The sequence below is a fragment of the Pseudopipra pipra genome, chromosome 3 (genome assembly GCF_036250125.1).
Source record: "Pseudopipra pipra isolate bDixPip1 chromosome 3, bDixPip1.hap1, whole genome shotgun sequence".
NCBI lineage: Eukaryota > Metazoa > Chordata > Aves > Passeriformes > Pipridae > Pseudopipra > Pseudopipra pipra.
This window is the reverse complement of record NC_087551.1, coordinates 9,325,104-9,349,586: the sequence shown is the minus strand read 5'-3', so window position 1 is coordinate 9,349,586 and position 24,483 is coordinate 9,325,104. Positions and strand designations below refer to the sequence as shown.

Genomic DNA, 24,483 nt, shown 5'->3' with positions numbered 1-24,483 from the left:
TCTTTATGACCCATAAACGTCCTCTATTACATCCTGGCACACTAGTTCTGTGCTTTTGGAAGGACCCCTTAAGTAGGTGTTTGGATTAAGGTGCAAGTGGCTGTGGTTAAAGAAGAGAGCTGGGTGCTCTGAGTCACTTTCTGGATAGGCCCAAAATCAGTTCCTGCTCTGAACTTGCATTTGAAAAATGCTGGCCTGGGGAAAGAGAGGAGGAAGGAGATGGGCTGGGGAAAGCAGGATGCCTGAGAAAGAGTAGTACCTTTGCTGCAACCCACTGAGAGACCAGAACTAGTAAGTTTGGCTGACCTTAAACCAACTCTGGTGCACATTTTTAGTTCTGAAATAGTGATGATACTTCTGTGGAGAACACCTGTGATAACACTACATCTCCCTTGTCCAGCTCCACTGATGTTAGTGGATCAGCAGGGGTGAATCAACTCCCCTTATTGTGTTGTAACTCTCTTAAACTAAAAGCCTGCTGCTTTGGTTTTTGTTTCTGATCTTAACCAGGGACCGAACCACCACAGTTGTGAATGTGGAAGGGGATGCCCTAGGAGCAGGCATCCTTAATTACCTGAATGAAAAAGACAAGAAAGACAGAGAGCAGGAGCTAAAGGAAGTCACCGTAGAAGCAATTGCCAACAACAAGTCTGAAACGGAAACGTCACCTTTGGTAACCCACAAAAACCGAGTCTCCAACACAAGCAGTACAGCAGACCCTGAATCCAAGGAATCAGTATTGTGAACTCGAGGCCGTTCGTCAAGACCTGTCCTAGAGGTGGCCCCGGGGACTTGTCAGCACACCGGGACATTTGCAGTGTGACCAGGGGCTGGATGGCTCTTGGAAGTGCTCAATTCCTGTCTGTTTTGAAAATATGCTGGCCTGGGGAAGGGGAGGGAAGGTGGGGTGGGCAGGGAAGGGATGTTGAGAAGGAACACTCGCTTTATATATTAGTATTTTGCTAGTTCACATGTGTGTATATGTGTTGTACGTGCACACACATGTATACATGTATGTGAAAACTGCCACTGAGACTTCTGGTTTAACAAGACTTCTGCTAGCAAAGGCTCATACAGGTTGGAGAGGGGGAGGTAGACAAACCCAGTATGTGCTTATTGTAGGGAAAAATTAGAAAGCTTATTTTGCTGCTGTTTGAATGGAGAAGCAGTCTAGAAACTCCAGAGTGGGTGAAAATGTTGCTTAAATTTATTTTCTGGCCTTACCAACCATTACAGTCATGATATGAAGCAACATTTTTTTCCCACTCCCCTTCCTCTCCTCTTCTCCGATCCCTTAAAAATGTCAAATGTCTTTATAACTAGCTTTTTTCTTTTTTTTTTCATATCTGAATTAATAGCTTATAGGGACTTGTTCCATTTCCCCACTGCAGTACAGCTCATAGCAGCTTTCTGACCTTTTGGTGAGTAGCTCCCAAACTTTAGGACCAAACATAGGAGATCTTCATGCAGATCAAGGATTGGTTTTCTACTTTCCTCTAACCAAGTGTTAAGGAAAAAATCCAGAGGAAACAGAAATTTTGTTAAAGTAATCCCTCAGGGGCTGAAAGAAATGTAGAGTCTGTTCCAGCATAAATATGTCTGAAAGAGGGTTGCCTGTGACAACATCAGTAAATTCAGAAGTCAGCTCTCTTCATAAAAACACAGATGGTCCTCTGCTAGCACACCACGTCCTGCTCATGTTTATTTAACGGGTCAGTCCAAACAAATTAAGTCATGTCCCTCTTCCAGCAAAATTGAGCAGGGAAGGAAAAAATTTGAACACACATCATGTGGGAACTGATGACAGGCAAGTCTGAGTCTTGGCTTGAAAGGAGAAGAGATGAGTTTATAACCTCAAGCAGTTCAGTGATCTCTGTGTGCTGGGGCAGCTGCCTACCTGTTCCTGCTTGGAGTTTGGTCCTGCTATAAATGTTCTTCTGGCAGCAGTTTACATTTAGTAATTCTGGGCGGTGCTGGGCCAGGGTAGTGCTTAGTGGCAGATGGCAACCTTTGCTGGGGGCTGTGCCAAATGCTTTGGATTCCCACTCCACCTTTTTTCCTGTACAATGTTCTTCCTGAATTTACACCCCAAACCTGAACAAAGTCTGGCAAACTCATTGCAAATATCCTGTTGATTACCTTGGCATTTTGGATGCCAATAGTTAGCCTGGTCTTGTGGATGTTTTCCCTTGGCTACTTTAATAAGAGGTTGCATATGGTCAGTCTCCATACTGTTAATTCAGCAGTATATATTTACACTTAGCTTTGGTATAAAGTAATGCTAAGTCTCCCTTTTTCTTTCTCCTCTCTTGCTTCAGAGGAAGCTATCCTGGAAAGATATCAGCACTAGGAAGAGGCAACTCCAATTTCATAGCAGGAGCTGCCTTCCTTTGCAAAGCATCCTCCCTGGTAAAGGGACACAATGAGTTTTGCAGGATGAGATGTGGCCACCCCTGAGGGGAAACGCAGTGAGTGCACCATGCCTGGCTGGTTAATCTTGTGCAGCAGAGTTGTACAGACAATCCAAGTAGGAAAGGATTAGTCAGCCCACTGAGAAACTGCAGGTGGAGTCTCTTTTTAACCAGTTTATTTATAACCATGTCCACAAAATTTGGTCAGTCCTTGGCTCGTCTTCAAAATGGAAGGAGATAAACACAGTTCTGTAGGGACATCCTTCGCCCAGCCGATCAAGCCCCACTGGAACTTTGCATTTCCTCCTATTAGAATCATTCCAACTCTTTTCATCTCCGGAAACCAAAAGCACAGTTTTAAGTCTGAGTATCTCTTTGAAAAATCTAAATGCACTGGAACCCCAAATACTTTGATTTTTAAAGCAGTATGTGGATGTCTCAAGGAAGCTGAAAATCATGACTGTTCCCTGTGGGCTGGGTTCTGTAATTGCATTTTATTCCCCAGTAGACATTTAACTCCTCTGCTCTTGTGAGACTCCCTGGAGTACTGTGTACAGTTCTGGTGCCCCCAGCATAGGAAGGACATGGAACTGTTGGAGCAAGTCCAGAGGAGGGCCACAAAATCCAGAGGAGCACCTCCCCTACGAAGAGAGGCTGAAAAAGTTGGGGCTGTTCAGCCTGGAGAAGGGAAGGTTGTGTGGAGACCTCAGAGCAACCTTCCAGTATGTGAAGAGGACCTACTGGGAAGCCAGAGAGGGACTCTTTGTCAGGAGCTGTAGTGACAGGACAAGGAGTAATGGGTACAAACTGAAAGAGGGGAAATTTTAGGTTAGATACTAGAAAGAAATTTTTTACTGTGTGGGTGGTGAGACACTGGAACAGGTTGTGGATGCCCCAGTCTGTCAGTGTTCAAAGCCAGGATGGACAAGGCCTCGAGCAACCTGGTCTAGCGGGAGGATCCCAGGAAATGGTAGATTAAAGCAAATACCCCAGAGTCTTAGTATTTTCCAAGAGCAATGCAGCAGCTCAAAGTCTTTGCTGAACATCTCTCCCAGTCCCTACTGGTGGATTGCCACGTTTGCTTTGATGGGAATGTCTAGTTCCATGTAAAGCTTGTTAGAGCAGTCAGATTTAAGGAGGTCAAATCATTCTCATAGCAGGAATTTGATGAAGGAAATCTGACACTCCTTCTCCTGCAAACAGGTGCTATAGGATTTATATGAACCATGAATATTCAGCTCTTAACCTGCCAGAAATCTGTAGTCTTGGAAAAGCCCTACTTTAGACTTACAAATTTGCCAGTTCTTTTGTTGTTTGTGCACAAGAAGAGGGATCCGTGGAAGCAGGAATGCTGGGTAACTACCGCTTGTCAGAACATCTTTTTTTGGTATTTTTTGTATCATTTGTGTCAGAATTTACATTTCTTATTTTTCTGTGATGTTCTCATTCCTCACGATAGCCATGATGCATCTTCTAGGATTCTCTACCTGGATTTTTTTTCTTACGGTACAAGTGTGAAAGATCCAATATTAAACTCTCTCAGACTGTAAAAAATGTTAACACATTCCAACGACTGCCATTGAAACAATGTGAATCCTGATGGAAAGCCTGATGAGATAAAAGACTTGCCATTTGCTTCAAGTGGTCAAGGTCTTCAGGTAAGGGCACTGGGAGAAAAATCAAAGGGCTGTTGAGGGATGTGCATTTTAGATTCTGTTCTTGACCTGCCATGCAAGGTCTCCATGCAGCCTCTTTCCAGGAGGCTGTGAGCTGGGAAGGTGCTCAGCAGCCATGCAGGTAGTACCTGCTCTGTTCTCACCCAGACACTCCACAAATCTGGTGCCAGTGTGGTACTAAACTCCAATGTCTCTTGGCTGGACATATATTTCTGTTCTCCTGACGTGACTGTAAATTGGAAACCTTTAGTCAGTTGCTTTTTCTTTCAAGAAGAAATAAATTTCATCTAGAAAACACAATTTTTCTATTTGATTTTAGTTTTTTTGTTTGGGTTTTGGTTTTGTTTTTTTTTTTACGGAAGGTACAAATTCTCTTCTTAGAAAAGGAGGCTACAAACACCTCATGTCCTATCCTCTAGTACAGGAACTGCTTTTTGAGAGAGAGATGGAAATCACATGGTGTGGTTCTTGGGGTGTCCTGCACAGGGCCAGGAATTGTACTTGATGATCCCGATGGGTCCCTTCCAACTCAGCATATTCTATGATTCTATTAAGTATTGAAGAGAAGATTCTGCAAGCCTCTGGCATATGCAATCACACTTTGTCTCTGATGCCATTTATTCTTCCACTTTTGCATTCTCTTTTTTCAGTGAAGTTTCTTTGACTGTTTTGAACCATCTTTTATTTCTTCTCCAGGATTTGACTTTTCACTCTGTGCTTCATCCATCACTGCCTGATCTCGTCCCATTTCCTGGAATACCCTATGTTCTTTTTATGTTTCAGTGGCTCAGGAATAAATGGGAGAGTGAACAGAGTTTTGAGGGCTCCAGTTTGCATTCTACCTTGCTCCTGTCCGTAGCTCAGCAGAGGTTTGTGAGCCTTAGTAGTAAACAGTTGCTCTGAGGCTGCAGAGCAATATCTGTCTCTCAGACTGAGAAAGGTGCTTGTTCTGTGCTGCAAGATGTGGCTACAGATGCCTGAAAAGTTGTAGGGAGCAATGGAGGGTGCCAGCACTTGGCTGCCATTGGGATATTTTCAGTGAAGACCCATTATTCCTCGGAACTGAGCTTTTGCTGAGTCTTGGTGTTGGTAATTGCACTACAAAATTCAGTAATTGCAATGGACTTTAAACACTTCTGGGGATGTCTCTTGCAATCAGGATGGCTTTTGTGTTGAGAACAGACCAGGGCCAATCCCAGGGCTTCCCCTGCAGGGATGTGATGAACAGGACTGTGTTCTGTGGACATAACAGAGATGTGGAGCCAGCCAAAGTACCAAATCTGTTGGTGAAACAATCTCTGCTTTGTCTTTTCTGGGCAGCCCTGTTACTGTCTGAAGAGGCTGAGCTGGAGGTGGCAAGAGTTTGGGGGGATGCTATGAGGGGCAGGAGGGTTTCTTGTGTGCTTGCTCTGTTCCTAAACTCTCCCCTGGGCCTTTGCTGTGGCTGGTGCCAGAGATGAATGTGAGACAGTGTCACCATTCTTAGACTCATTCTTCTGTGGTTCCTCCTTATTTTACAGCAAGAATAATGAAAACTTGAGGTGTTTAGCAGTTCCTCTTTCAGCCAAGCCAGAGGCCCTGGCATCTCTGTGACTGACCACCCTACCATATGTTGTAGGCTGTGTTCTCAAGAGCTTGCAAAAGGGATACCACCACCTCTTTCTGCAAAGATTTGCAGTATTGGTCAACAGTCTGGGCTAAATCTTCACTCTGGTTCTCTGCTAACACAGCGAGTTTCTGCAGCCACTGGAAAGCCACTGGAAATCATCATTTTTAATCCTGACCTCCCCACAGGCAGTGAGCAGTGAGCCTCAGGTATGAAGTCAAAAGACCAAAAGACAAACTCTCACCAAAGGAAAATTGTCACATCTTCACTGATTTTAGCAGGGCCTTGGCAGTTCATAATCACTCACAGACCTGCCTGTATTGACTGATCCTGATGAACAGCACAGAATTAGCAGGTCACATAAATTCTATACCTGTGCCTCCTTTTCTGTGAATTAGCTTTACAGGTGTACCTGTATCTCACAGGCAGTAGTGTGGAAGATAGTGAGTTGCAGTGTTTGGAAAGCACTCCTAAGACACAGAGCACTAAATCTCAAATAATGATGAACTTTCAAAAATCCGAAAGGAATCAAATAATGAAAGTATGCAGAGTTGCCTTGTGCTAGAGGATAAATGACTGTGATGGAGAAGAGATCTGTGTATGCATTTGCTGGGCTAACTCAGGGGGAGTGGGGAGCTGATGTCAGTGTGAGCTGCAGTTCAAAAAGTGGATGTGACTTAGTCAAGGACAACACAGTGTCCTGTTCTATCTGCCTCCTTCCATCTCCACCTGACATGCCATGAAAGCTTAGGCTCAGGTAAATTAACAGACATCACCATGGATTCAACATCTAAATTGGGAGTCTTGACAGCTTAGTTTCTGTCTCGTTTCAATGAAAGAAAGAGCTTTTCAACTAAAAGAACAGGTTGTCTTGTTGTCAATATGGGTGACAAAGGTGGAGAAAAAGAAGGAAGAGCTTGGGGGTTGCAGGGGGACCATCAGAGAAGACAGGGTAAGCAGGAGGATAAAGAAGTTAAGACCTGAAGGAAGCGTGTTTCTCTTGGCATTTTGATATAGAGAGAAGCAAAAAGACTGCGGGCATTTGCCTGCCATGTAGCAGAGAATGCAAATCCCTGCCTGCTGCCTGGCCAGGATTTGCAGGGAGAGGCATGAGTGCTGATGTTTCTGAAATGCCTCGTCACTGAGCAACAGGGAAGCATGCAGTGAGCCAGCGTGGAGCTCTGATAAGCTGCTCCTGGCTGCTGGCCATGACCAGAGGAATAGCAGCACAGTTCTGGATCAGGGATTGACCCACATTCCTCTTTGCAGGATAGCTGGGACAAATGCTCCTCAGAGAAATGCCTGGTGACCATTATTCTCCGAGGACAAAGACAAACTTGTTATCTGTGTGAGCATATTCATGAAAGCCATGTTCACTTGCTGTTTCAGCTTCTGGCAGGAGGGAAAAGGGTTTGACAAATGATCTGAAACTTTTTCCAGACATTGGGCAACACGTAAAGACAGTTGCTTCTGAATATTTTAACTCTGACAATAAGTGATCAAGAGCCTTATTTGGCTCCTGTAGCTCTTCGTTGTCACATCTGAGCACTGTCTTGGGAAGTTAATGTTAACATGGAATTCATTCTCTGCATGGGCTCTTTACAGGCATTTATGACCAGCAGGCACCAGTTCACAGCTGCACAAGTGAATGCATGCAGAAAAAGGTGAAAGAATGCTCATCTTGAGTCATGTGAAGAGTCACCAAGCAGGCTAGGAGCAGATCCTGAATCCTGAAGCCAGGTTCATTGTTAGCTAATAACTATCATCTCCCTAAAAAAAGTAACATCTGGGGTTTTATATATATTTTTGATTTAGTATGGAGTTTTGAAGAGAAAAGGAAAAAGAAAACCTCTTTCATTCAAGAATTGACAGTATGGTTACTTACCAAATTCTATCTCAGTGTCAGCAGATATATCATTCTTAACAACTATGAAATCTCATTTGGATTTAACCTGATCTCAGTGGCAGCAGGAGGTGAGGACTGTGGTCATTTCAGCAGGCCAGCTCATCTTATATAAAGTCCTGATCAAGAACATTCATACTTGTCTCTCAAGGCCACAGATGCTGTTTGCAAGGCAGGCAGGGCGACCAGCAAGAACCAGCATGAGGAAATTAATTTTGAGCCAACTCTGTTGTAATGCAAAGTTAACAGTGTGGTTTTAAGCCACAGAGACCAAGAAATTCAGTATTAGATGTTCCTTAGGATAGCTTTCACTTGCTCCTTCTGGTAACAGTGCTGAGAAAGTAATACCCTTCTTTGACAAGCGTGTATTTAGCAATTGGAACTAAACTGCATGTGGCATGTCAGTGCAACTTCATTGCAGTTACACACTGCAGAAAGAAATTTCTAAGGGAAATCTTCTCTCAAGGAAACTGTTTACACATGCCTGAATCCCCCTGGATTACATTCCCACAGAAAGAATTGTGCTTAACCATAAAAAGTACAGCAAATATTAAGTGGTTTGGATGGGAGCTTTGTTAAGAACCAGAAGGAATGCCACAAAAAGGACAGGCCAGGAACTTCGCTGATGTACACTGATGTAATTTCCTGAGCTTTCAGTGGCTTGTGGACTTCTGATGGAGATGGTACTTCCTTAGCAGCATAGGGGTTTGGGTTTGGTCTGGGCCTTTTAAGATGATCATATTTGGTAAAGCAGCAGTAAAGGAATGTTTTTAAAACTTGTTGGATATAATTAGAGGCATTTTACATGCTCACGGTTTTCTTATGATGTGGTACCTCCAAAAAGAAAAAAAGTGTTTTCTAGATGGTTGGTGTTGATGCAAAAGGAAAACTTCCTCAACTTTTGTTCAGTTTGCTTCCTCTGTATCCCTCCTGCAGAGTCTTTTGTGCTGCTTGGAGTCTGCCCAGATCCCAGCAGGCTCCTAGGGTACATAGATCAAACTTAAAGATATTCTGGTCCCATGTGAGGACAAAGACTGTTTCACATCATTTTATGAGAGGGCAAAGATGTAGTTTCAGCTTCAGAGGAGCATCTGGACTGAACAAATCCCTACTTCATTAAGGCAATACATTGATGACATTTTACACTTAATAAGTCAAATAATTGTGACCAAGGTAGCCCAGCCCTGACTGCCTCCCTGCTCTGCCCCACAATAGATGCTCTGTTGACATCTCTTGCCTGAAGACCAGTGTGGAGGTGATATGTTTGCCATCCATGAGTATTCCATTCTTTCTCTGTTACTTTCCTGGCTGCACTTGTGTCAGGTCATCCACAAAGCATGTGCTGTAGGGGACGGAGACCACGTGTAGCGCTGCAAATAGCTGAGTGTAGCTCTGCTCATGGGGGATGAGCTGCTTCTTCTGAATTGCTGCTTGGTTATAGCAAACTGAGACTGACTCACTCACGTTTGGTGAGGGTGAAGATTTTGATTAGGTTTTCATTAATCCCTCTAGATTCAAGGGTAGCAGGACCACCCCTGCCTACTTGGAGTCCCCTTCTGCAGCAGAGGTATGCAATCTGCCTTATTATCCTTAAAGGTGCCTTGTCCTGGTTCCCTTCAGGACAAATTCCAAGTTGCTGTTTGGCTTTCAAATATAACTATGCACCAAAGCTGAAAGACTCCATTATCCCTGGAGACAGGAGGGAGAACATGATGTCCTGGTGTGAGACCATGATGTCCTGGTGTGAGACGAGGAGAGTGGGTTTCTTTTCTTTATCCTGTAAGCTCTCTGACAGCAATCCTGAGGTGTGTATGTGTGTGTGTGCTTTTATTTCTACAAGAACACAAGTTCTCTAATTAGGAGGGAGGATTCTTGTATTTTTATATGCTAAACCATTTGATTAATTACTTTAATAAAAAGACAGAGGAACTCTGAAATCCACTGCCATCTGCTCCAGTACAGTCCAGTATCACTGATACAAACGTATCTGCCTTCGGGTTAAAACCTAGTGCTTAAGAGTAACCACTCCATTGAGGAAGTGCTTGTGCCATGTGGGTGTGTTGATCCTTGTCAACATCTGTAACTGTTCCTCTTTTAAAGCTGTGGGTTTCATCTGTGTGACTCTGTATCAGCCTTCTATTACCAAGAACAGACGTATGTGCACATATGCAAAGACCATATTGCTGTGTCTGGGGGTGTGTGACGCTGGGGCAGATATTAAAGATGTTTATTATGTAGTTTACTTTTTGGAGTAAAACCCCCCTGCCTGCCTGGGGAGCAAACAGTCCCGTGGCTCAGGCTGGGATGGTTTGTTGTATTAGGAGGGTGACGCAATGGGATACTGTCTCTCTTTTTCCGTTCTCTCATGGAAATGTATATTTGTTCTCTCTTTGTGTAGCTTCTCAATCTGAAATAAAAATCACCCCAAACGGAATTCATCTTTGTTTGGAGAAGACCTGGCCTTTTAGTTTGGATCAGCCTTGCACAGGCAGCAGGACATCCTGCTGGACCAGGCTCTGTCGCCGAAGCAAAGACTCCTTTGGAAATGCCCCTGAATGAGAATTGTGCAACTTGGTATTTGGTTCCATTTCCCAGACCATGCCCTTTGTTGGAATGCTGTTGTCACTGATTGTCACCATTTAACCCTTTCCCAGCCATTGTTAGTGCTTGCTAGGCATTATTTTGGATAAATAGATAAAGTTTCCTATGATATTTCAACAAAAAGATAAAAATTGGAATATTTTCTAATTGAAGTTTAATGATTTTATTCTGTTTTTCTACACCTACAAATCTGGCCACCTGCTTTCCAATTTCTTAATTTCATTTCTTTTTTTTCTTTTTTTTTTAAGAGGAAGAGAGTTCTTGGAAAATACTCCTCACTTCTTCCTTCTAAGGATTTCTAGGCAGGCAACACTCATTCCTCTAGTTCACATAAAGAAAAGCATTTAAAAGTAAATTTATTAGAAAAGTCGCTGCTATTGTTGTAACTTAATATTTGCAGAAGAAATCCAATTATGGCCAAGGAGCAGATTAGTCCTTTTTTTAAATCCTCATTTTGTTTGATTAAGATAGATATAATTATAAGAAAGTGCTTTGTGAGTTAGTTAAATGGAAGACAATACAAATTTGTTCTGCTGCTAAATGAATGGTTTGAGTTGAACAGGTTGTGTGGTACAGCTGCACTGGCTGGTCACCTTTAAAATCTGTTGAAAGTCAGATCTCTGCTATGTCCCCATTATAAAGATTAAAGGGAGTATCACTAAATCCTTGTAGGAGATCTTACAGAAGGGAAATATGGCATTTATTTATGTTTTAAGCTGATTTTACCTGCCTGCACTTGTTCCCTCAGAGATTTCATTCACACAAGCAACAGGACGTGGTTGTTCAGCCTTGGCCACGATCACTTGTGTGCAACATAGACCACAAGGGATGATGGCTGTCACCAAACCTCCCAGTTTTGGGACAGTTCTTTAATAATCTTTAAGAATCGATAGTTGTTTTCTGATGGTCCTCTGCTGCCTGACTGCCAGGAGGAGGAATGGGAGATGAGAAATGCTGCCATCCTCTTGTTGTCTGAGAGGAGGCTCTCCCTCAAATGAGTTGTGTGTGCTGTGGTCTTAGCAGTGGCTCAAATTTTTAGTCTCAAATTTTTTGCTGGGAATGATGTTTGTTATAAATTCAAGCTATTCTTATCCTCCCTGCTCTGCTATTTCTTCTTACGCTTACATACACAGATTTTCATGTGTACCAACCCCAATATTTTGCAAATCTCTGTGCTGATGACTGGTTCCTGCAGATCCCAGCTCTGGTTTTGAAGAGCCTCTTGGTTCTGCTCAGGACAACACACAAATGACAAAGGGCCGAGACATCCCAGCAAATTAGAATGAAAAAGAAATCGCTCACACTCCCCACCAAAAGCAGCAGTAAAATCTCACGTTTAATAAGTAAAATTCCAATTATTCATTGCCCATTATAATTCACACTGATGAAAAGCTGCCACGACCTGTTGACCATCTGGCTATTATTTCTCTCACAGCAAGGTGTCACCTTCCTCCAGGAGGAAAGGTGGAGGGTCTGGACCACACCAACTCCATCCCATCCAGGCCCCTCTGCACCACGGCACCCAGCCCTGAGCTGCAGCTGCGTGAGTGTTTTAAAGGGCCTGGACAGAGGGAAGGAGACGCTTTTGAGGAATACAAACTCCTGAAACACCTGCCTTTGTAGCTGCTAGCTCTTGCTGGTGGTCTGGCCAGGCTGTTCGCGGTGTGATGGGTACATCGTGTGGCCAGAAAGGAGAAGTGCAACTTCTGTTTGACCTTTCTCTTGGGCTAAATCCTGCCTCTCGGTCCAGCTAAGCAACCAAGTGGTAAATAACTCGAATTGCCCAGCTGCTACCACTGGGGTTCATTGCTCTACACTTCTAAGTTGACACTGAAATACATGTCACTCCAGTTTTCCCTCTGTTCTTCATTAATCCTGCCTTACATGTCATATTTTTAGGGGCTTCTCCAAAATCATGAAGAAAAAGCAGCAGCTACCTTTTTTAGGAAATATTCAGTAATAGTGCAATAGTTGCCATGATGATCTAGAAGACTGATGGAAAGTTTGTAGGCTTTTGTTAAGTCTTCTTATGGCTTTAAAAAGAAGCTAAAGCAACATGGCTGAGCTTGAACCTGCTTATTTAGACATTACTAGAGCAGCTGTCCAGCTGAATGACTGGAATCCTCAGGGGCCTGCTGTAGGTCCAGGACCATAAGTAGCTGATTAGTGACACAAATGTTGGAACAGACAAAATCTGCAGGTCCCACCTGGAGAAGGTCTGGGAAAATGGAAAAGGGTAGGGCTGAAATCCATAGCAACGTCAGAAAAATTGAGAGTGAGTCTGGGAAACAGAGGCTGGAAAGAATTAGTCAAGATAAGAGTGATTAACTGCACTAACACTTGTGGGAAATGGTAGGTTAAGGAGCAGGAAGCTGTGGGCAGTCAGAAGCAGGAGTCCATGTCCCGTGCTGTGAATAAGGCAGATACTGTACCAGGGTGTGTAAGTGTGGACTACCACACCAGTTCTGCTTAATCATAGCCAAGCCCATGCTGGAGTTTTGGACCAGTGTTAAACTTCAAAGAAATGTGGCCCAAAGAGTGAGAATCAAGAGGAGAACAAGAATAGTCCAAGATGCGGAAATCCTGAAAAGAAAAGGGTTGTTAGCCACAAGAAGAGAAGGACAAACACCTGCAAACACCTTTCAGAGAGGGGTTAGCAAACAGATTCCTGAGCAGTTTGTAAAAAGACAAGTTAATATTGCTCTGAATGCTCTGGGAACAAGTAGGTTGGGTCCAAGCCCTGAATTTGCTGACATCTCATCCATCCCAGACATTTGCATTGCGAGACTGAAACTTGATGCTGAAGATAGTGCAGATGCCCTGCAAGAACATATGGTGCACCTCCAGGCTTCAGGTTTCGTGGCAGAGTGTTGACTGTCTGGCTTGTAGCTTGAAACCATTCAAGGCAGAAAGAAATAACAAATCAATGTGCCAAAAGCTCTGGATAACAGCAGGTCACCAGTTATGGGCATATTAAAACTCTGGATACATACAGCTGGTGTTCATGATGGATCCAGTTCCGTACAAAAACCATGGATATTCCCACCAAGAAGGTAGCTTCTCATGTACCAGAAAATACACTGCTTTCAAATCTGATCATCATAAGCAAGTCTAGTTCACGTCATAGGTATGGGGATTACTACTGAATTGTTTCATCCACAGATGCAGAGAAATTATTTGTCTGCAAAAACCGAAGTCTGAAAGGATCCCGAGGTCCCAAATCAGCAAGAAAATATCCATGCTAGTCTTTGCCAGCCTTGAGTGAATTTGGGTGGGAGTTTGACTGACCCTGTATTATAGATCAAACAAGCCAGTTTCTCTTCAGCAGGGTTCCTAAAAAAGAGGGCCAGATGCCAGCAGAATAAAGTCGGTATTGTTTCCCTGAATTTTTTTAATCATCTCTCCTTTAGACCATCAGTTGATTCCCCCCCTTGTTTATTGACACTCACTCAGCGTGAGCCCAAGGAGAGAGGGGGGAAAGATTTTGCGGCTCCTTTGGCTGTTCTCGTAGACATCCTGGCACTTGTTTGATCGGGGGCGGAACAGGACACGAACCTTTCCTGCCGGGGCCGAGACCGCAGCCGGGTGCTATTCAGCTCCCAGAACAATGTCTGGCAGCTTGCGAGTAATTCAAACCCGGCTAAAAACAGCCGAGCCTGGGGATGAATCATGACCCATCCGTGTGTGCTTCCGCCTTCCCACTCGCCTGCATCAGCACGGCCCCTACTGGCTCCCTGGAGAATAAGCAATAAACAGCATTTTAAAGGGCTTTTCCTTCACAAGGGCTTTGCCTGTGTGAATTCCAACAAAAAGCCGGCTCTCCAAAGTCTTGCGTCCGAGGCAGAGGGATGTGCAGCCCACCCGGAAGACCTGCTGCAACGTTGATCAAAGAGACCCCAAATACAGAAATACTGCACAGGAACAGAGGTGATCTGGGCTTTTTTTTTTTTGGCTGTGAGTTCTCCTGAGAGCGTTATACTGCAGCATTACAGCTGTGCTTCGGAAAGCAACCCTGAAAAAGGTATCCCCACTGTGTTTCTCAAGGGAGAAAAAGCAAGAACCTCCAGGATGTAAATGGGGCTGGCTCCGTTGAGTTCAACAGGCCACAGCCACTGGGAATCTGGACTATAACACAGGGGTGGCAGAGCTGGAACATGCTGCAGAACCCAAGGAGTGTGACTCTTTGGTCCTTCCTGGCCTAAAGCTGGGAACAATGTTGTCCAAAAAGCGCTTTAGCAGTTAACTGACATGTAGGGAATTTCAGCGTTATCTAGGAAATAGATAAGCTATTCCTAGATATCTAGGAAAGCTCCAGAGCAGGTGACAAAAACAAAATCCAGAATCAGCCTACGGACAGCAACAATGGGATTTTCTCTGGGAGAGAAAAAGTATTTTCTCTGGGATAGGGGAACATGTCTGCTCCATTCACCAAAGAAGGGTCTGGCCAGGTACAACCCCCAGAGCAGCCTGCTTTAGTGTGGCACCAGGATCTTCCCAGAAAGCCGCCCCAAGGGCAGGGCATGGCCGGCATCCCACAGGGATCATCCTTGAGACAGACCCCCTTGGGGGGGTGTCCTCCGCTACCCCAGTGGGTGGTCTTGCACCGGCACCTCCTCCTGGAGCAGTGCTTGGAGAATGCCGGGATTCGTTCGCCCGTGGCTCGCGCAGTGCCAATTTTAGCGGTTTCCCACCCCTGGAGCAGCGCGGAAGGGCCTGGGAAGGTCATTATATGGGATACGAGTAAACACCCCGGGGTTGAGACAAGCACCTCAAGGGCGTCCCGGGAGACGCTCCTCAGATCCCCGGTGACAAGGTGATCGCGAGCGAGGCCGGGATTGAGATGGGGCCGGGACGGGGACGGGGCAGGGGGCGTGACCTGGTCGACGGAGGGCGTGGCCTCCTCGTGTCGGCCTCGCCCCTCCCGCGAGCGGGGTCAGCACCGGCCGAGGGGCGGGGCCGCCCCGCGCGCTCCGCTCCCATTGGCCACCGGGGCCGCGGGGGCGCCGCGCCTACACCACCCGGCGCTCCCATTGGCTGCGCGCGCGGAGGGGGCGGGGCGCGGCCGTCGCTCGGTGAGTGAGGGACGGGGCGCGGCCTGAGGGGCGTCCCGGGGGCGATCCCGGGGGTCCCGGGAGACTTTCCCTTGGGAATCCCGGCACCCGGCAGCGCGGGGCACCCCGGGGTGCGCCGCCTCCTCGGTGTCGTTGCCGCGATTTCTTATCTTTTTGGTTAATTGCCGGGTTTTTTTGCAGCCGCGGGAAGGCTCCTCGGGCAGAGAGGAAAGGAGCGGAAAATCCCAAACCGCGGATCCCGCGGGATCTGAGAGGCCAGAGCGGTGTGGGTTTGTCTCAGAAAACAGCCCCCAAAATGCTCCCCAGCCAAAGCGGAGCTGGCGGGAGGCGGAAATTCCATCAGCATCCGCTGCGCTCGCCGAATTCCATGAGCCAGGCGAGACCCGCGGGCGGTGGGAGCCGCTCCATGGGATAGAGCCCTCGTTGTCCGCCGGGAATTTTGTGGCGCCCTGGGGCCGGCAGGGCCCTCCTGACGGCGTGAAAAAGCTCAGGGATTGCCTTTCAGGAGAGATCCCTGCGGACCTCCCCTGTTGGAATGAATGAAACAGCGACTTGTCTTCATCTCTTATCTAAAAACCCGCCCGCGGGTCCTGTTTCTGTGTCGCTGCCGAGACAATTGAGGGCTCGGGTGTAGCTGGGTTTTTCTGGCTGTTTTCCCGTGCGTTTGAGGCCAGTGGAAAGTCTCCACCGCGCCCAAAGCTGTGGTCGTGCATCCCTCTTCAGTCCTGCCCGAGGATTTGGGATTGCTTCTTCCTGCCCTGAGGGTTGATCTTGGTGCGCCGCTGCCGCTGAATTTTTGTGGGTTTGTTGGAAAATGGTGAGGAACTTTGTTTTCTAGTTGTTTGTGTAGTTGAGAGTTGCACGTCGTGGCAGTAGCATTTAACAGCACTTTGCTGTTAAATGTGACTTTTTGCCTGATTGTTCTGTGTGTGGGATGTGTGTGACATCCCCATCTCCTATGCATCCAGGTGTGGTTCTGTATCCAGCTCCCCCTGAAGTTAATTGAAATCGTCTGCCTGAATTAGAGACTTTTGAAAATGCAGTGAGATCCCTGGTGTCCCTTTAAATACCCTTACAAATCCTGAAATAAGCAGATTTACTCTCACCCCTGTGTACTGGCAGGTTTCCTGGTTTCTCTTTAGCTTCCAATTAGCTTCTGGAGATTTAATGGACCTGTGGACCAGCACTTGCTCTTTTTTTTAAAGACCGGTGGCATCACAGAAATGTAAATCACTGCATGCTGTCTCCACAAGATAATAAATGATCTTAAGTTCAGAATATTCAACCTTTTCCTCCTCCACACAGTTACGAAAATAACAGATGGGTCGTGACCTGTAGGTTTTATTTTATGTTGCTTAACACTTGCTTTTCAGATTCAAGATCAAGCTTCTATGTGGTTTTTTTATAGTTGTTAAAACAATTTGGCTGACACCTGACTCGAGCCACTAAATCTCATGGAGATAAAGATGTCCAACATCACTTTGAACTCAACGTGGCTTCTTCTTAAAGAATCTTTATTTTAAAAATAAAGAGGTACTGAGGTCGATGGTTAATTACTGCATGTGCACTTTGAAACTTTACAAGCTGCTTTGATGCCTTTTTAGGCTTTTCTTTCTTTTATATATATATATTTTTAAATCACTACCCGCCACAGGGGTAGGTTTATTGATTACATTTATTTCAGTGAGCCCACATTTTTGTTTGGATGTACAACCTTTCTGGGGGCAGAAAGAGAGTGATGCTGTCGATTAGGGATAACACGACGTGCGTGGGGTTGTGTTTGGTAGCAGTTAAGCAATGGAGTGGGGGATTCCAGGTGTGGGGCTGAGGGAGAGGGCTGGCAGAGCCCAGGCTCGTCCTCCCCGCAGCTGCTGCCGTGCTGAATTTAGCTGCCGGCCCTTGGGAAGGGGGCAGGCAGCTGCAGAGCTGTCTGTGTGGGGATTTGGTCTCCCCTGGAGACCCGCCGCTCTTTGTTCCCGTGCACGGGCTCTGCCCGTGGGAAAACCCCACTTGTCAGAGGAGCGGATCATAAAACTTGTGACAAAAGAGCTGAGTGAGTATCAGCTTGTCTCCCACTTCCAAGTATTGTTTGGGAATTCTTTCTTTCCTCCTCTTTTTTTTTTTTTTTTTTACAGTTCTTTGTAGTTTGCTGTTGCTGCTCCCTTGGTCTATCGGTTGGCACTGGCTGGGTGAGTCCCAGCAAAACCACTCTGCCGGCGTTGTCCTACTGGTTTGGGCTAGAATTGCTGGAAGAGGCCGTATTGGGTCTCCTTGATTTGGTTTATAGGTTGTCCTGCAGCAGCTCCTCACTCAAGCCCAGCGTGGGGAGCTGGAGGGGGGAGTGGAGCATCTCCATGTGTGGAGCATCCAGAGCTCAGGCTTTGAGTGGAACACCTCAGGTTAGAAGGTTTTGCAGCAAGGTGCACTGGGCTTGGCTGTACAGCACGTGGGAAAATGTCATCAGCCAAGAAAGTAGTTCCATTAATTAATTTCACAAAGAATTAATTTCATGAATTGAGGTAGAAGCTGCAGGTTTGAGTTTTGCAGCCTCCTGCCTTCCACTCTGACATTTTATATCTACTTGCTTCTGGGTGGCTTCCATTTCAAGGTTTTGAATCTTTTGTATCTTTAAAAAACCCTCAACTCTCCACCCCAACAGCCCCCAGGGCTCAGCCACGCTTGTAGGTGCTTTATGTCCTAGTTAAGGATGTCTCATTTGGGCCCAGTGACCTCATGGTGCACAAACTGTTGGTGAAATTGGCCATTAATTCAGGACTCTGGTTGCACTCTGCCAGAACAAACCCAAGTTAGTTCTCAATGTGGCCAGGGCTTTAGTTAGATTTTCCCTGTGTGTGTCACATCCTTGAAACCAGATAACGCTGCTGAGATGTGAGGGTTTGCTCTTTCCTCTGTCCCATTTGACACACCAAGATGCTCCTTTATGAATTTTAGGGTCTGACCCAGATCATGCTTGAGCTCTTCGTTATTAGGGGCAAACCCAATTTCTTTACTTGCTGTGGAGATGAGGGGGGATGATGAGTTGCCCTTACTGTGTGCTGTGTGTTCCAGAGAGCCCGAGGCTCGGTGTCCTCTTGCAGAAGAAGTTCTATCCTAATGGCCGTGGATGTGGGAAAATCCCTTTCTGAAGCCTCTCTGAGCGGGAATGCCGAGGACGATGGTAGTTGGGACTGCACGGAGGTGGAGGTGGGCAGCCCGGAGCTGACGGACAGCCTGCACCGGCTCTCAGGGGCAGAGGAAGCCAAGCCCAGCCTGCAAGGGATGGATGTGACAATGAGCAGACACGGTCACTTGGCCACTGGTGTCACTCAGGGAGACTCCAGCTGCCACCCAGTAGTGTCCTCAGCATCTGCACCCGGATTTTTCAGAGCAAGAGCAAACCTTTCAGAGAAAGAGACGGTGATTTGTCGAGGTGCTGCTGGTGGTGATGTGCCTCCTCGTGTCAGCCACTGGTCCCTCTCCTCAGAAGAGCAGCAGGTGAGAGGGTTGTGTGTGCAGGTGTTGCTGCACCACCGGGAGGTCCCAGGCGAGGTGGGGACTTGTTTGCCAGGGCTGTCCTAGCAAGGGCTTTCCATCTCTTCCTGCTGGAGTGTGCCCACCCCTGCCCAGGCTAGGATGTGTGGTGGGAAAAGGCTGGGGCTCCAGCACCCAAGTTGTTGCTTCCATTTCCATATTGCCACCGCAGAGCTGGAAAGTCGCTCAGGACAGTGCTCCTTAAATAAATGGCTCTTGCTGCCAAATGACTCCTGCAGCTTCCCAAGCCCTCGAGATGCCTTTCCTTAAGATCAAGCCCCACTCTGGGCGCTGAGCAGCTGCAGGCTGTCCCACAGACGGCACAGAGCTCCACTTCCAGCCTCAGCTCATGGCAGGTCCAGGGCTGGGCTTTTATCTCCATATCCTGGATATGTGTGGATGTCTTTGTCTGGTTGCTTTGCTTCATTTTATGCATATCTCTCTCTCCCTTTCCTTTTCCACCCTGTCCTTGAGCAGGTGAAGCCATCGGGCTGTTGGGATCCGGCATCCAGCCCTCCCAGCCGACACAGCTCTGCAGAGGAGAACATCCTTCCTGACAGCTGCCACGACGCCCCTGTTGGCCATCAGAGACAAAGTCTGGGAGCCCATTCCTCATCTCCCTCCACCCCAGAGCTCCTGCAGCCCCAAACCCCCCAAGCCCCTCCCAGCCCAGGGAGTGCCCTGCGGAGCCGCTCCATGTTGAGCCTCTCTGCTCTGTCTTCGGGAAAGAGCAGCCTCTCCAAGGAGCCGTCGGGAAGCTTGCCAGCCAGCATGGATGTCCCTTCTCCGGCAGCCACCATGGCCACCAGGGACCTGTGGTGCCGACAGGGAGCAGCAGAAGGCAGGGCCCTGCAGGCGCCTTTCCTCGATTGCCGCACCACTGTGGAGCGCATCCGGGAGGTCTCCTCCTACCAGTCCGATTACTGGGCCTGTGCCATCCCGGATTCCTTACCCCCGTCTCCAGACCGTTGCTCGCCCCACTGGAACCCCAACAAAGAATATGAGGACTTGCTGGATTATGCTTATCCGCTGAAGCCGAGGTACAAGCTGGGAAGGATGCCAGAGCCTGTCCTCCATGACTCAGGAGTAGGCCTGGACAGCTTTTCTGCTTCTCCTGAGGGCACGCTGAGGTCCACCAGCATCTATGGCCCCCGAGGTGGGCAGGCTCAGGGAAGCAGAGAAAATGGACGTTGGGAATTGGTGGCCTCTGCAGAGAGATTCTCCACCCCAGGGCCTGGAGAAAGCGGCTGCTCAGGAGCCAGATTGTTCTATGAACCTTCACCTATTGCCAAAGCATCCTTTGCAAGAAGTACTTCCTCTCGTCCTTCCAGAGGTTTTGCTAAGGATGTAAGGATGGAGTCAGGTGGGCCAAGTTCACCTGGGCACGCTGCTGTGGATGGGAGGAGCTGGTGTTCCAGAGAGAGCCCCTTCCCAAACCTCACAGGGCAGGCGAAAAGCACTGCTAGGTTTTTACCTATCACAGGTGTGCTCCCCCTGAGAAAGGAGTGGGAAGGGGATGAAGAATTTCTTTCCCTACCTCCAAGACTGCAGGAGCTGGAAAGGCTGGCTCATTTTCTGTCCAGTCTTTCCTTAACTGTAAGGACGCCCAGGCATGACCACCATAACCTGCCACGTCACAGGCAGCCCCTTTCATCTGGGCTGGCTCCTTTTGGAGAGGCGAGTGGCAGGGACAAAAGAGGGAACACTGAGGGTTATGCTGGGCGGTGGCAGCCCTGCAGCTCTCAAAAGCACAACTGGGAAAACACAGAGTCGTGTGGCTGGATCCATAGGGATCCCCTCCGGGGGCTTCATCTACCGACCGGTCTCAGGGACACGTTGGATGGGATGTACCGAAATGAACCACGGGTCAAGGGACATCCAATGAAGAGCCAGCAGAGCGAGTCCCTTGTCCAGTGTGTCAAGGTAGGCTGAGACCAGAAATAAAGTTTATTGTGGGAGGATCTCACATAAAATGTGCCTGGTCTTTATGGCACAATTAATTAAGGCTTCCTGTGCTGCATGATGTTGTGCTGCCTGGCAGCTGGTACTAATTTATGCAGTGGGGATCACCGGAGCAGATAATTCCTTCTGATGGAGCAAGAGCCTGTCTTGCTTTTCCTGGGGCCCAGTATCACAGGGCCAGGCTCAGTGGAGATATGACTCTCAGCTTCCCCCCATCCTGCAGTGCTGCTGCACCAGGGAAGAGGCAGGAGCTGCAGCAACTGAGGAGTTTCCCAATTATTTTGAGAATTTTTATAATTTGAGTAAATGATGTCTCACGGCCATCCTGCCACCAGTGCTCTGCTCCCTGGCAAGCAGGCATTGCTCCCCACCTTCCTCTCCATCTTCTTCCCCACCCCAGTGCTGGGATGAATTTGGAAGTGATGCTGGGCTGTTTGCAGGAGAGTAATGATTATCACTCACATAGCTGCAAACTCATCCCCTCCTCTTGCATGGGAATAACTCTGCTGATTTATAAGGGTCTTTTCTGTATCTGCCACCCCAGATTGCCAGGGAAAAGCAGCTCAGCTTTATGGCAAACCCCTGATGAGCAGGAGCAGGACTTGAGTCTGGTTTCAGTGCCAGCAGAGGCCCCTGGGTTTCATGCAGCATCTTACAAAAATAATCCCGTACCGAGACGCTTTAAAAATAAATGAAAGCACTTAATTGAATGAGACAAACCCCTGGGGAAAAGCAACTGCAAATTAACTGCACAGCTCCAGTGAGGAGGAGGAGGATGAGGGTGTCTCTTGGGCTGCGAGGTGGCAGAGGCCAACCTCTTCCTTCCGCCTGGGTGCTACCAGCTTCCAGCACCTCTCCATGCAGGCATTTCATGGTGACCCTCAATTCTTGCCACACAGTGGCGTAGGGGGGGGACTTTTCTCCGTTGCAGCAATAGATCTGTGACCCCTTTTTTGTGCTTTGTTGAGTAGATGTTTTGCTGCCAGCTGGAGGAGCTGATCCGTTGGCTGTACGACGTGGCCGATGTCACCGGCAGCTGGGTGCCCCCCTCGCCGGATGCCGGGAGCGTGACAGCATCGCTGCACCGCTACCTGGTGGGTACTGGCTTTGCTTCCCCCTCTCCAGTGGGAAGCAAGGCACCTCTGGAATGGTCTAGGGTGCATTGGGTTTGCAAAGACAAATTTGGGAGCGCCAGGAACCTGCTCAGGGGAAACTGCTCCCTGGGCGACCTGTGTCTATTCCAAAAACCCTTTTAAACGATGCTGCTCCTCTCCTTTCCTTGCCAGGAGTTCAGGAAGGATGTGGCCAACCACCGGAGCCTGACAGAGAGCGTGCTGGAGAGGGGAGAAGCTCTCCTGGACTGCATGGCATCAAATTCCCCGGGTGAGGAGGGAGTGCTTGAGTGGGGCTGGTCATGAACGCAGCTGGTGATGCTTGTATAGCATCTGCCCCCCAAAATTCCTGGCCCCACATGTCTGGGGATGGGTCAGCAGTGGGAAGGAAAAGGGTTTTACACCTCTGTTGCTGCCCAGAGACCTGGAGGTGAGGTGAGGTGGAGGTTTGAAGCCATTACTCCCGAGTGCTTGAGCTGCACCATGCCTTGACCCTGGCCTTGGGCCCTGCCATCCATCAAGGGTGATGGATGTTCCTGCCTCTTAGGGGTCCTCTAGGTTATCCCAGAGGCAGCATGGCCAGCTCCCACTGGGCTGTGGATGGAGCTGGGAAGAGATGCTGTTTTCCAGGGCAGGAGAGGGTGATTTTAACACGCCATTTGAACTCGGTGCATCCTGTGCTGGTGTCAGCAGCCAGTGTGGGGGCACAGCCCAGCCTGGCTGGTGCCCTGGTGTGTGTGGAGCAGTTTCTCTGGTAACTCGGTGCATCCTGCACAAGGGCTCTCTAAAGGGTGGGCTGTACCTGCAGTCACCAAAGGGGCTTTAGAGGCCGAGTGCCGTGTTATGGATGGGCTTTCTTACCCAGTCCCAAAGGTTTCCCTTATTTAATGAAGATAATGCATCTTCATTAATCTGGAGCTTCCTAAGTCGCTTCCCACCCCCTCCAAACTCTGCATCACAGTGTTGACAGGGTGAACATCAGATTATTGATTTCTAACACTCCATTTCCTTCAAAAGCTCTGCCTGGGCGAGCAGAACTCTCTCTTTCTGCTCTTACATTGAATTACCACATTACTACCACCTCCATTCATGTTTTTTGTTTTCCAGCTCTGAAAGACACGCTGGGTTTGATTGCAAAGCAGTCAGAAGAGCTGGAAAGCCATGCAGAGCACCTGTACAAGTCCATTCTAGCTGCTGTGGGTCCTGTGCAGGGCAAGGACGAGGTGGAGGACAAGGGAGATGCAGCACAAAGCTGCCCCGTGGGTAAGTAGGGGGGAAAAACAGCCTTTCTGCAGTGGGGGAAGAGGGAGGGAAGCATAGGGAGAGAAACACTTAAATTAGCAAACACTGTATGTCAGGGTCTATTGTTATTTCTTTGAATGTGATGTTTGGAAAGCAAGGGAGGTCTCAAAATGGATTCCCCGTCACCTTTAAATGGGCAGCTCCTCGGAGGGACCCAGCAGGGAGGGTTGGGGGGACAGCAGCAGCAGCAGCAGCAGAGGGAAGATGAGGAAGGGGTATTTTTTGGCTTTATGTTTTCTCAGAAACATTGTGGTTGCCATATAATGGTGGGAAAGGGAAGCAAGCGAATTCGGGTGTAAAATAGGGGCTACAAAACTTGTTTGCTGATTTCTTGAATGTCTTCCTTCAAACAGAACTGGAGAGACAAGTGTTTCAGGAGTGTCAGCCTCTCACAACAGGATAATATCTTAAGTAGTGTTTGCTTTCTGGTTTTTTTTAATTGATACCTATACCCAGCTGTACCCTATACACTGTGGGAGTAGCCAAAGAAGGTTTTTCTCTGTTAAACTGCAGCCAAAGTACAGTAACAAACACCCCGTTTTATTTCAGATGATGCTGCCTCTGTCAGACCTGGACTTCGTTAGCCTGTCTGGGAGGGCTGAGAAGAACTGCAGCAAGCACCAAACCACCTCCATCACCACTTGCTGCAGAGATGCCAAAATGTGTTCAGTGAGCCCACCAGGGCTTGAGAAAGGTGTGTTGTACAGCAGGCGCTCTGCTGCTGGGACGTCTGGAGTCGTGTAAGGAATGTACAGCTGGCCTTTTTCTGGTTTGTTTTTTTAACATAGCTTTCCTTTCTTTATTGAAGTGGCCTGTTCCATGTGTTAGCAGAATGTCAGGAACAGAGTTTTTTAACTGAGTAATCCATAGTGTTGCCATGCAGCTCCCTGCCAAGTAAAGCCGTGTGATTTTAATAGCCCCGTTCTCATGTTTTGTTTATGCTCGTCAAAAATAGGTGCCAGAAGCCAAGAAATAGCAACTCCTTCTGGTTCTTGGGAGCAAACTGAAGGTCTATTTATATTTACCACTCCCTGCTGAAGCAGAGCCTATTTAACTTTCAATTTTCTTATGCATAAACACAAGCCAAAATAGCGAATCTCAATAAAATAATAAACAGGCCGGGGAGAACCAGGTTCTGTATAATCTGGTGTCACCTGCTGTGGGCTGTAGCTGTGTTGGTGCTGTGCTGGTTTCCCCTCTTACAGCTACTGCAGTTAACCACTGCTCACAGAACAGCATCAAGGTTTTCCACACCCTTTCTGTAATAGAAAGGACATCTCTGAAGCAGCACAACGAGGTAAGTGGCC

At 47.6% G+C, this 24,483-nt stretch overlaps 2 protein-coding genes and 1 long non-coding RNA gene across 11 annotated transcripts in view; 2 read left to right on the top strand and 1 right to left on the bottom strand.

Moving 5' to 3' along the window:
* The window catches only part of SLC1A4 (solute carrier family 1 member 4), a 34,885-nt gene extending 24,855 nt beyond the window's left edge, over window positions 1-10,030 (top strand). The window contains exon 8 of the mRNA XM_064647636.1: window positions 511-10,030. Within this exon, the coding sequence (XP_064503706.1) occupies window positions 511-745 (235 nt within the window). The 3' untranslated portion in view covers window positions 746-10,030. The remainder of the gene's footprint in view (window positions 1-510) is intronic.
* Window positions 10,031-11,515: 1,485 nt separating this feature from the next.
* LOC135410828 (uncharacterized) lies at window positions 11,516-15,123 on the bottom strand. The gene is made up of 2 exons (XR_010428895.1): window positions 14,966-15,123; window positions 11,516-13,931 (listed from the first exon to the last, which is right to left on the bottom strand). It is a non-coding gene; the product is annotated as an uncharacterized LOC135410828 (long non-coding RNA).
* An 84-nt stretch (window positions 15,124-15,207) lies between these two features.
* CEP68 (centrosomal protein 68) lies at window positions 15,208-24,092 on the top strand. Of its 9 annotated transcripts, none has more exons than XM_064647620.1 (10): window positions 15,227-15,269; window positions 15,450-16,086; window positions 17,405-17,458; window positions 18,339-18,764; window positions 19,278-20,723; window positions 21,734-21,856; window positions 22,049-22,145; window positions 22,982-23,137; window positions 23,530-23,587; window positions 23,726-24,092. In XM_064647620.1, exons 2-9 carry the CDS (start codon window positions 16,084-16,086, stop codon window positions 23,577-23,579), a joined length of 2,355 nt encoding a protein of 784 aa, XP_064503690.1. In that variant the 5' UTR covers window positions 15,227-15,269; window positions 15,450-16,083; the 3' UTR covers window positions 23,580-23,587; window positions 23,726-24,092. The 9 variants fall into 9 exon arrangements, with proteins under 9 accessions (XP_064503697.1, XP_064503698.1, XP_064503690.1 ...); XM_064647626.1 differs by lacking the exon at window positions 15,227-15,269 and adding an exon at window positions 16,678-17,322 and having other exon boundaries at window positions 15,276-16,086; XM_064647627.1 differs by lacking the exons at window positions 15,450-16,086; window positions 17,405-17,458 and having other exon boundaries at window positions 15,208-15,269.
* Window positions 24,093-24,483: the final 391 nt, after the last annotated feature.

Excerpts from the sequence above, each read along its gene's own strand:
- CEP68 (XM_064647620.1), top strand. Across the intron at positions 18,765-19,277 it reads TCTCCTCAGAAGAGCAGCAG|GTGAAGCCATCGGGCTGTTG; the intron begins GTGAGAGGGTTG and ends GTCCTTGAGCAG. Across the intron at positions 23,138-23,529 it reads AGCACAAAGCTGCCCCGTGG|AACTGGAGAGACAAGTGTTT; the intron begins GTAAGTAGGGGG and ends TCCTTCAAACAG.